Below are 12,533 nucleotides of genomic sequence, written 5' to 3' on the forward strand. Positions count from 1 at the left end.
TTGTGTTTTCAGTATAGTTCTTATTTACCTTTATCTACTGAACTTATATAGTTTGCACTGCACCATCCTGTGACTGGATAATAAAGAAGAAACAACACACAGGTATGGTAAATCCTTTGACTTTCCCCTTCCAACTAGTCAATTTAAGATTGTAAAAATTAGGAGCGATCCTGCAGATAGCTTTAAGCGGAACTAACGTTCCACAACAGATTAAGAACATGTAGGATTTTAATGGCAGAAGGGACAAAGCATGTCCTTTCTGAAAAAAACATCTACCTGCAAGTTCTTAATCTTCAATTGAAGTACACAGAGATGCAAATGTGCAGGACGGTGGGTAATGCCGGATATTCTGAATTCCCCTAGGATTGCTGGGGATGAATGAACTCCTGCACAGGAATTTTGTTATTCCAACCTGACTAATCAATATAACTGAAAGAAAAAAAATAAGTTTATATTATTGCAGAAGAGATTTTGCCCATCTCTTCTGCAGTAAGGGACCTGCTTGGTTGTAATTTTCTATTCAGAATGTTTATGTTCTGCTTGAAACATCCCATCACTGAATTAAAATCCTTAGTATTTTACAAATGTCATGTCACTTGTAGAAGCACTTTTGCAATCCTTATCCAAAATTGATTCATCTATCTTTCAATACACAGTAAAACTTACAAGTGTAATGTATTCTCTCTGAATTCGCGAGTCCCCGATGACGCTTGCAGTTAGACAGACCGCCCCACGTGACGTGTCTGTCTTGCTGCAATCACGTCAACCCACCGGCAGCAGGGCCTTATTAGGAGTGCTACTACAGGCCCCAGCATGCTGCAAGCACATGCGGCTGCAAGGTTACCCTACGAGATGTGAGACCCAGCTCTTACAAGTAAGCCCTTTCCTCTAATCTACCCTCTTCAAGAGTTCTATATATACCTATATATTTCTCATAATCCCATTTCTGACTAGTCTATTGAACCTCACCCTATATAGGTTCCGGAGCCATGTTTACTTCTGTGTTCTCCAGTATTTGAAAACCCTTCTAGGGTCCAGTTTTACCCACCAACTGTAAGTTTATTATTTTGTATATCCATATATATATATATATATATACTCTTAAAAATTATTATCTCAATTTAATACAATTAAATGTACAATATTTATGGGCTAACATTCCTACAGGTCTTAAAGCTCCTTCTAAAGGTTATCATAACTATATGATATTACCTACTATCAAATATTATCCACGTTGTCCATGATAATTACTGGCACCCTCTGGGTATGTACCTACAGCTGTCAGGTAAGTACCCTAACATACCTACCCGCATCCCCACCCTTATGTTTGATATCTTTACCAAAGCATTATAATACCAGACTATTCTAACCCGCAATAGTTTACCTCCACCAGTTATATAATTTTGCTGGGGTTCCTCCTTTGCAGACCTCCTAAACAAGGCTAACACCTCTGTCCATATAGGCACTAGCAACTAAACAGCAAGTAGCCATACTGGCATGTGTATATTTTATGATTTTGTATTGTTACACACATATTGAATTATGATAGTACAAACACTGTACAAAATTTGATAAATATTACAATGCTTTTTGAATGTCTAGGTGCAAATAATTTATCTAAGGTCGCTAAGTTCATCAAATCATACTCCTTGATTTGACACACTTATGGACAGATTTTAGTTCTACCACAGCTAGTATGTCATAAGCAATTCATGACACTAAATTCAATGTATTAGCTTTTTGAACTATGTAATACAGTGAATATGTGTGTTTTTTTGTGTATATTAGGTTCTATGCATCACATTACCCCTTCTTTTGAATAAATACCAGCTATGTAATAGTCAACAAGATGATTTTTGTATATTTATGTTCTTTTCACTATATCACCTTTGTTACATTGTTACTTTCCCTATATTACACATCTAGACTGTTCAGATCTTAAGCTCCCCTGAGGAAGCCTAAGAATACAAAACGTGTCAGGGCAGCATAAGACATACACGGTTATTAGCTAGTAGCATACTTGTCTAGAAAATATACTCCAGTCGGTTGATGTTTAAACCGGACTGGATATATACTATTATAACGAATGTATATTATTTATGTATGAAATTGGATTTACACTAATTCATAATCAATACATAATTAATGATTCTACTAAAAAAAAAAAAAAAAAAAAAAAACTTATGAGCGAAAACCTTTTTCTTTTTCCCTTTAAACTTTATATATACATAGGAGGTAGCTCAATACTAACTCTGGAGGGTCAGTAACTTTACCCAATCAAATCTCTCTGAATTAGATTGTGTAACTATTTGATTCCAACAAAATATAAACCTTCAATTTCCGTTAATTGAAATGATCGTTAGTGATGGTTTCAAGTGTGCGATGTCTGTACAAACAGGCTGGTTAACTCTCTACTAAGTAGCCAGTTCCGTGGAGGGGAAATAAGCTGGAGTTGCTCACTGTAGAGACAGCAATTAAAATAGTGTCATCAGCTTTTATAGGTTATAAATGGTCCAACACGTGGAATAACCAAGTACACCCTAAAGGATATTGGAGGACAGCTGTACATACACTAGATTTTTTGAACAAACAAACCTTATTTTTCTTTCCTGCAGGAATACAAATCTCAAATCTGTCAGTTCAGCACGCCCCTACTAAAAACTTTCATTGCTGGGTATACCCGATACAGGACACAATAGGATTAAACTTTACTCACACTGGAACACGCAGTAGGCAGTATAGAGAGGATTAGCAGAACAATCAATGCCATCATTGCCTCAGAGTGTGCAAAAGATAGACAGATACACATACACACATATACACATTTTTCCTTAACGTCACAAAGTTTTGAAACACAGGTTGTTACTTTTTAACTATTAAAATGTTCCAAAAAATATATATTCAAGATAAGCAGTATCTGTAGGGAGAACAGGGGGCATTTATTATATTAGTTCAGAGGAATATTGTTTCCTAGTATCAGTGGTTGTTGCTGCGGGGTTTTAGAGTCTGGAAACCAGTCTATTTTTGACAAAAATTCCCGACCTAAAACCTGTCTTACAACCTAACATGACCCTAGCACAAAACCCTACCCTCACAATAAGGATAAACATCCAAATTATTAATTCACACTGCACTGATACGTATTGAGTGGGTTGGGTCAAGTTTCAGATTTGCACCAAGCCTGAAAGTCAGAGTTCTGAAAACTCTATTAGACTATCAGAGAGGAGACACGATCCAACAAATGTACAATGCTTGCTGCACAGCCATCATGTGAAAGCATGGGAACCCATGTTGTGATTTATTTTTTTTACTATTATGCATAATTTTATTAGTATAGTACTTGTATTAAAAAAGGATTATTATTTATGCTTTCTGAGGGATAATGAAAATTGACCAGCCCCCTAGTATGTTTTAAAGGGTTCCAATGGGATGAGGTATAATAAAAACATAACCAACCTCTACAGAGATAAAAAAAATAAATACATTAAAAAAAAAAAAGCTGTAAAATCTATACCAAAATGCAACTCATTAAGTGAACTATTAACTCTAAACTAATCCTGCAGTAAAAGAGGACCTGCTGGGACATTTTCACCGCAAAGGTATAACTGCACCTTTAGTACAGAATGAACAAATGAACCAGCCTGCCTGACAAGTTTTTTTTTTTACCAGACAGGCTCCACTTTAAGAGGAACATGTATTCTTATTAAATATTGATGTAATTTATTTATTGATTGCAGACCTGTGTAGCAATTATCTAGGAAGACCTATCAATGTTAAGCTACGTACACACTTCCAATTATTATCGTTGGAAAACGAACGACGCTGCACGATATCTGCGAACGATCGTATAGCACCGATCCTGCACATAGAGATAACGACACGATCGTTCGTAGATATTGTACACACAATAGATACGATCGTTTGAGCGATAGAGGAACTATGTGCACGACAGGAAAGTGAACGAACGTTCGTTCATTACGCATGCTCAGACCATGGACGATCAACGATCTTCGTCCAATCCGATCCGCTGGTCCGGTCGTTCGTTTCCAACGACTTTCCTCGTTCGTCGGCGTCGTTGGTTACTTTTTTTACGAACGATTTTTGCCCAATCGATCGTTCGTTTGTCGTTCGTTTTGAACGATAAAAATTGGAAGTGTGTGCGCACCTTAATTCTTTCTCCTTGAGCGGTCACTGGTCTTGTATCCGCCCCCTCCAGATATCTGCAGGCTGCCCAGTCCTTCCCACAGCTCTGCTCTGCAGCACAGTATAAATGACAGCGCTATTTTTATATGATTATAACCAGGTTTACTAAAGGTGTTCGGTGCACACAAGGGGACATTATATCCTCTCTATATTTTAGGTTAAAAATCTGATTCTTTTGTGCTTGGAGTTTAGCTTTAAGGAGCTTCTCCCCAACCAGCTGACACACATTTCTGAGGAGAACACTGACCTGGTTATGCACAGGAAACATTCTGGCCAAGGCCAATCATTACAATGAATGAACCTTACTAAAAAAAAAATCCAGGAAATTTGTGAATATAATCTACATCTTTACTACCTAGAGTTTACATAAATATAGGTCAATGTTTTCTTCCAACAAACCCAGACAGCAAGCTACATTTATATTTCCCCTTCTGAAAGGCAAAGGAAACTATTTAACTATAGTGCTTTTTAAATGTGCAGCAAGCATGCAAAGCATGTGAGAGAACAGCTTGACTACCCCGAGCACTGAAAACAACTTATAAAGTCTTGCATTTCACACAAGACTGCACAAAACACTGGTAATACTCATCTATGTCACCACATTCTGGAGGATGAAATGTCGGCAGCTCACCATCATCTACCTCCAATATGTAACTCATTGGGAGCCGCACACTGGATCCATATCAATGGTCACAAATGTACATGGTTTGATAGAACACACACACACACCCCCCCTAAAGCCACCTGATCATGAAAAACAATTTAATTTATATCCAGTATTTATATAGTGCCGACATATTACGCAGGGCTTTACAAAGTCAATAAGCCTACATAATAACAGCAGCAAAACAAACTCTTGTGAACTTGGTGGTTCAATTAAACAGGTAAAGCAAAAGAGGAGTTGGTGAATGTTGTTGGTGAATAGCAGCAATGCTACAAAACACAATGAGGGAGATTTTGTCCCTATGGAAAGACAAATTTAGATGGCAATAAGACTTTAATCAAAGAACTGTGGTCATATTCATGGGAAGTTTTGATTGGTCCAACTTTCCCAACCCTTAATTAAGCTTTCACTTTGTATCTGGTATTGCCACAAAAGGATTCAGATCCACCTAGGCCTTTGAGATCTCACCTAACCTCCATCCAAGGGATTGAAATGAAACTCTCTACTTTTATAGTTTTTTACATACTATTTATTATATTTCCATTTGCTGTAACTGTGAAAACTTTGGCAACAAAAACACCAAGATGGAAAATAAAAAGCAAATATTTCCTCATGCATAACAGAAAGGGATATAAAGAGGTATGAAATTAAAACGTTCCAGTTGATTTCAAGACAGCTGTACGGTGTCTGAGAAAAACGGTTTGTGTGAAAAATCTTTTATAGATGTTGATTACAGGTAAGTCAATCTGCAAAACAATCACCTCCACCATCATTAGCTAGATCTTATTAGGTGCCCCAGGAGTTCGAACAATTTAACCTCCCTAGCAGTCTCATACTGCCCAAATTTCCATGCAAAAAGCGGTACAATTTTTTTGTAAGGAAATGTATTTTTCATTGTAGGTTATATTTCTTAGGCATAACTCACTGATAACCAATACATTTAACAAATTTATTAATAAACTTAAAATAACAAAACACAAAAAAATACAAATATTTAAACATGTAATAACTGTACAGTGGCATATATATTATATTTATATATACATAATATATGAATATTTCTTTGTATTGAACTCAATACAGCTATTTTGTATTAAATCCAATGCAAAATTATTTGAATTTCCCGCCGATCCACCTGCACCGACATTACCGGGGAACCCCGGAGATCATCGCTGCATTTGCCGTCTGGAGATGGAGGAGGAAGGACATGTCCCCAGGACCTGCGGGGACCAGCAGGATGCCGGTGGACAGTGATGGAACAAGGTAAGTGGGGGTTTTTTTTTTTTTGAGTTAAAAGCTACCAAGAGTGTGACTCGGGAATACCCATTTTTGCCTGGCAAATCCACACAGAGTGACACTCGGGAATACCACTGGGGGGGTTAATGCTTAGACACGCCAATATTGACCACCATGCCCGGCTCCTACAGGGCTTCGAGTCTTGTTTTTGGCTTGTTAGTAGCAACCTCACATTGAGTGGGAAAACCAATTCTGACAATCAAATGCTGGGTTCATTTCAGTGCATCCCAATCTTTGTGGTGGTCTGGTGATGATTGCCACCAAAAGTGATGGTGAGTCTTTAAACGGAGACATGTGACACAGCAACAGTAAAAGGTAGAAGTTCCACCAAAAATAAAAGCAAAGTGATTAAAAAAAAAAAAAATGTGAATATGAACTCCCTGAACTGGCCCAGTGTTATCACATGTAACATACTCTAGCATGGTCGGAAGTTTTGCTTTAAAAGGGCCAATCACAGGTTTGCTTTAAATGGTAAACATCACAATAGTTTACAAATGCATAACTGCTGAAGATGAAGCATAAGGTTTGAGGTTCTGAACAAATGAGAATAGGAGGTCAAACAGATTTACAGTCACTGGATTTAAAATCATGAAGAATAAAAAGGTTTGATTTTCAATAAAAGACGTATAAAGTATTTTTTGCAATACAAAGTAAATCCAAGTGAAAGAGGAAGATAGAAAAAAAAAAAAAAAAAAAAAAAATAGGATAAAAAATAATAAAATACTCACGTTTCAAAGCACCGGTCCACATTATCAGACATAAGCAGCAGCATGCAGAGTTGTTCTAGGGCAATGAGCTGCATGTCCCTCTCGTCCCCCTGTCCCATCTGCAGCCATTCCAGCAAAGTATCTGGATCTACATCAGCCATGGTGGCTCCGGCTGTGGTGCAGCTTGTACAATGGCCGTGTCTTCTGTTTGGGTCCTCCTACCCAGAGGATGATCTGTCTGCCCGGGCCCTCACCTGTATCAGAAAGGAGCAGAGAGAGGCCTTGGGTTATTAATGTTGCAGATAAAGAAGGTTAATCCCAGCCTGGCCAAAGAAACACAGGCGCCTGTGAAGTGTGAGCTTCTGGTATAAGCTGATTATGTGTTCTGAACTCCATAAACCAGCCTGGTAGCAGACCAGGAGGACACAGACAATCTAAGTAATATGGCCAACTAACCTTTACAACACGACTTTTGAAACAAGGTATGAAACACAACAAAAAATTAAATGCAGGCAGAGGTTCAGTTATATGGAAAATATGAAGATAAAAAAGAAAAGATAAATAAGACAACTGCTATTTTTCGGTCATGAGACAATATTGCAGAGTATTTTCTTGGGAAGGCGGCTGACCTAAGGGAAGTGTGCAGGGGCTGCCACGACTAATCTACATGTGCTGACACAAACACACGGAATAGTCATCAAATGCAGTTGTGTATCAATATCAACAGCATTATTCTACAATAATCTTAGCTAAAATATTTTCAAAGTATATAACAGATGTATAATTTAATGGGTTTGAAAAACATCATATATGATTTATGACCTATGTATAACCTATGTTTTGCCTCTTTTTTAAACCAGTAGTCCCATTAACCTGTAATGATAATGAATAAGAGAAGACATGCAGACATGTTTAACTCCAGCCTGTGTGACATCCATGGCTCTTTGTTGTAGATACCATAGGTAAATGAGTGTGGACACATAGGAACAGGAAGTTTATCTGTAGCATTAGCAGGTGAAAATATAATGGGAAAATAAGTAAAAAAAAATATTACAGCCACAAATCTAAAGACCAGCGAGTTGTTTTGTGCTGTTTAATGTTGACAAAACTATAGCTTCGTTTTAAGAGAAAACAACTAGACATCCTGTATGCACCTCACCATCCAACAGATCATACTGGAAGGGATAAAATTTCAGCTCCAAAATGTCAGAGCTCTCTGACTACAGGACAACAGAGAGAGCTACTACATCTAGAGCTTCAGAGACAGTACAACAGCGTGAGACCCGTGTACATGAAATAAGAGAAAGAGCCAGACGATCACGAACTGCACAACATTTTAGCTTGGAAGGATTCCACTATGATCCACATAAAGACTACTCGCAACATGCAAGTGTTAAGATCAAAAAAAAAAGAAAATGGTTTGCAGTTACTGTCAAGCCAAGAATTTTACATCTGAGTCTCCTGGTATTTGCTGCAAAAAAGGGAAAGTCAAACTCTGTCAATTGGAAACACCACCACAGGAACTTACAGAATTACACATCAGCAAATACCTCAAATAGTCAAGGCATTTTCTTAATAACATCAGAAAATACAACTCATGTTTCCAAATGACATCATTCGGCACCACATCAGTTGTGCAACAGCCTGGATTTCCATCTACATTCACGGTGCAGTGCAAATTTACCATAAAGCGGGATCGTTACTTCCACTGCCAGATCAAATACCAAAATTTCTAAAGAAAGGATAGGCCACAGAAAAGAAGGTTAGAAAGGATGTTTCATGAGCAAAATGTTTCCTTTAAAACATTTAAAACAGCACTGGAACATTTGCCATTAATTTAGGTTAATTTGTTTTAATTGTTTCTTGTACTTATACTTTTAAAACCTGTAAATAAAAAACATTTCTTTGATTTAACACTATAGCTTTATTTGATTTCTTTTCCTGTATAATATAAGATTGCAATAAATAAATACCAATAAACAAATTTACTGGTGTAACATGACACAGGAAGCTTTATGAAGATACAACTAGGGCCATGTCCCACACATGATCTGGACCCTCGCAACAAATCGCCAGTGTCAAGATCACTAAGGCCACCTTGTCCCTCTGTTTGAAATCGCCACATCTTTAGCAAGCAAAATTCAATTCATCAGCGTTCTGGACAGCAAGAGAACAATCTCACAAACCCGAGCAAAAAAGAACTTTTGCTAGGCCCATAAGAAATGGCCACTTATCTAAAAATAGACCTATAACTGCTAAGATGTGATGGCTCTATTGAATATAATGGTCAAACAGGAAATTTGCTTTATAAGAAAACTTTTTAAAGCGGTTGAAGAAAAAAAAAAACCATCACCTTTGTATGTCCGAGAGATGCAATTATAACATCCTCAATTCTGTAAAAGTTGAAAGGTAAGCTACGTGTGTAAAGCAACCCTGGCTGCATACACAAGCTCTGCTACAACCACAGATGTGTAGGTTGCCCAAAGATGAGGCTTCATGTCACATAGGCAGCCGCGGCTAGGAACATCTTACATTTAGCAAAAGCACATGAATGAAGTTATGCAACAAGAGCTTAATGGTTAAATCAAGAGTTAGGATCCCAGAATTAGGTCACACAGCTTTCTAAATATCAACATACTTTAGATTTTTTACACCTAATTATGATGTGAAACTAGACCAGAATCCTAAAGGCAGATATGTGCTCGCCACTGAATACAGTCATGTGAGATATTTGTGCTGCATGAATATTGTTAACGAACTTTTAATGTTTACACAAACAGATAAAGGTGTAATAGACCCTTAGCCTCAGAAGTTGGCATTTCCTCTTTTAAAAGCAACTCTTTCCAACGACAAAAGACTGCACAATGCATAAATGAGAGTTGTACATACAGCACCGTTCTGCTCTATGGAGAGGGGACAACGACAGAGTGGCACCCCACTGTGCTCTCTCCCCTTCTCTTTCATTGGATTCGTGGATCCGCCAGGACGGTCGTTGGAACGACGGACGACGAGCGCACCAGATTCTCGTTCGATATCAGCCTTATAGAGATTATTTCACGAGAATCATCTGAGGTGTGTAAGTAGCCAAAGCATAACAATTTTACCACCATTCTTCACAGCTGGTAGCAGGTTCTTTTTCTGAAATGATGTCTTCCAGTTTCACCAAACACGTCTGCTGCGGCCATGCACCTTTACATTACCTCACATACAATTTAAGTTGCACTCTCATCCTGATTATTTGGATTTTAGATGGCATCACTTTTTCACCAACTGTTGAACAGGTGTAAAGTACAGGTAATATAACTTTGGGGGTTCTTGGAGACTCTGGTTAGCATAAAATAATCAGCTCTTGAACCTAATTTGCTAGGCAGGCCACTACTTGAAAAACTGGCAGTTATTTGAATTCTAACCTGTAGAGCATTAGATTACAGAGAAATTATTGATTTGAAATAACTTGGCATTCAAATCCCTTACCAGAGCCGGGCATTCACAACACTCTTTATGTGGGCCCCAAGGAGCCCTTCTGATTGTGCCCCGATCATACAACACAGGTTAGTAGCAGAGTGAACAGCAAACCCCGGATATCTGAGGTTATCACTTTATTCTGGAACTCCTCACCCCAATTTCATTAATCTGAAGTGGTGGTTTTCCATATGAAACATCTGCATTTTAACTAATTTAGATTATAAAAAAGAATACACTGTGTCAATGGAGTGCAAATATATCGCCTTAATCCACAGGCCGTGTTTTAATGAAGATCTACAGCTCTTCTGTTCAAATATCTTCAAAAAGTCATCATTTTCTTCTGTGCATTGATGAATGGAACACAATATTAAATGAAAATGTTACAATCAAACTTTAAGATTTAAATGGAGAGGAGGGAAGTCAAAATTACTTGTTAACTTTTATTTTTAAAGGGTCAACACATTGTGTGGTGCTGAACAAAAAAAAGAGGCTACAGATGACAAATCTGCATGGCTAACAAGTACAAACACAAAGACACAGAGAGGCCCCCGCCTGGATGACAGGCGACAATCTACACAGTGGGGCTGAATAGTGAGTAATATGTAGGAGGAATCAAACAGTGAATAATTTGTCATGGTAAAACAGAGGAATTGGGAAGACTGGTTTGGAGAGATGAGTTTTGAGGGCTTCTCTAAACGTGTTAAAAGCAAGGAACACGCCTAAAGCTTGAAATGTAAAACAGCGGCAAGCCATAGAGAAATGTGTGGAAAGAGGTTATGAATGAGGAAGTCATTAGTACATAATGGGAAAGGCGTATTTATAGTTCAGGTTAAAAATGTAATTTGGACAGGAGCCATGGAGTAATTTAAAGGCAATATAAAGTATATTGAATATGATTATGGGAGGAGATGATAATCATTGTACAGATTTAAATGGGAAGGACAGGGAAGTCTATCTGCAGTATTTATGACAGATTGTAGGGGTCATAAATGTGGGAAGCTAATCAGATAATTTCATGTTGCAGGAGACTAGATAATGAGAGTTAATGAGAAAATGTACCAGGAGTTTGGTGGTCTCTGTAAAAGAGAAGGGTATTGATTCATTAAGAGATGTTTATTAATGAGCATACCAATGACATATGGGGATAAGTCAGGGGTGTATATGGTTGGGAATGCAAGGGAAACTAATTCCACAAAGTTCTCTCTCTCTCTCTCTCTCTATATATATATATATACACACAGACAAGTAGTTAACATAGAAATGTATTAATATGCCTCCTATTTTTTTTAATATTATAGACCATTATCATTTCATTAACACTAGATCCTCAGTCTGATTTTTACTTTTTATTAACCCACATAAGACTTTATAAATAATAACAGCAGCGGAAACAAGTCAGAAGGTTCTTGGCTGATGCAAGCTGTCGGGCTCGTCTCAGACGAGAATCGGACATGTGTACAGAATACATCTGATGTCTTGCATGGATCCGTCCTGGCGGATCCATAAATGATCGAAGATGAAGGACTGCAATGAAAATTAATGGAGGAGAGTACTGTATGTACATCGATCTCGTTTGACACGAGGCAACTATAGTGAAAGATCGTTTTCAACAACAATAATCGAGCATGTGTTGGTAGCCCAAGTTTATAACCTGTGTCAGGTTTTTATGACTATCATCTATGTCCCTGTTAGACCGATATCTCTATACTGTCTGTCCTGGTGACAAGGTGTCAGATGAAAAGAAAAATTACTTATTACTAATATTAAAGAAATTACTTTATCAGAGTCACAGACAGAAAAAAAACAAAATGAGATTCAAACCTTTAAGTTCTTTGTTAACAATTTAAAAGAGTTCTAGCTGGATTCAGGGTTTAAACCAGTCCACAAGACTGCTGAAAGCCAATTACTGATCAGGATATTAAGTTATGTTACTGCATTGGGGTTCTTTTTGCACTCTATTGGTATCTCTATTAGCTATTAGTTAAATGTAATTAACAGTAAATACAATCTGATTCACACAATGTAAATCAAACCTTCAAACACAAAGCTATTTATAGAGCAATGACTAAACTGCTGGCGGCAAAGCTTTAGGTATGAAGGAGTTAATCATGACACTTTCTGTGCTAGTTACATTGAAGGCTTTGCTGTTCCACTCCTAGAGGAGTTTCTACAAAGAATCACACGTGTTTAGGAAGACA

At 37.6% G+C, this 12,533-nt stretch overlaps 1 protein-coding gene across 3 annotated transcripts in view; it reads right to left on the reverse strand.

The window, feature by feature from the left end:
• Positions 1–12,533, reverse strand: part of HECTD1 (HECT domain E3 ubiquitin protein ligase 1) — a 44,816-nt gene that overhangs the window by 24,590 nt on the left and 7,693 nt on the right. For all 3 annotated transcript variants that reach the window (XM_072427609.1, XM_072427608.1, XM_072427607.1), the window contains exon 2: positions 6,892–7,124. In XM_072427609.1, the coding sequence (XP_072283710.1) occupies positions 6,892–7,031 (140 nt within the window). In that variant the 5' untranslated portion in view covers positions 7,032–7,124. The remainder of the gene's footprint in view (positions 1–6,891; positions 7,125–12,533) is intronic.

This window comes from Pyxicephalus adspersus, chromosome 12 (assembly GCF_032062135.1).
Source record: "Pyxicephalus adspersus chromosome 12, UCB_Pads_2.0, whole genome shotgun sequence".
Taxonomy (NCBI): Eukaryota; Metazoa; Chordata; class Amphibia; order Anura; family Pyxicephalidae; genus Pyxicephalus; species Pyxicephalus adspersus.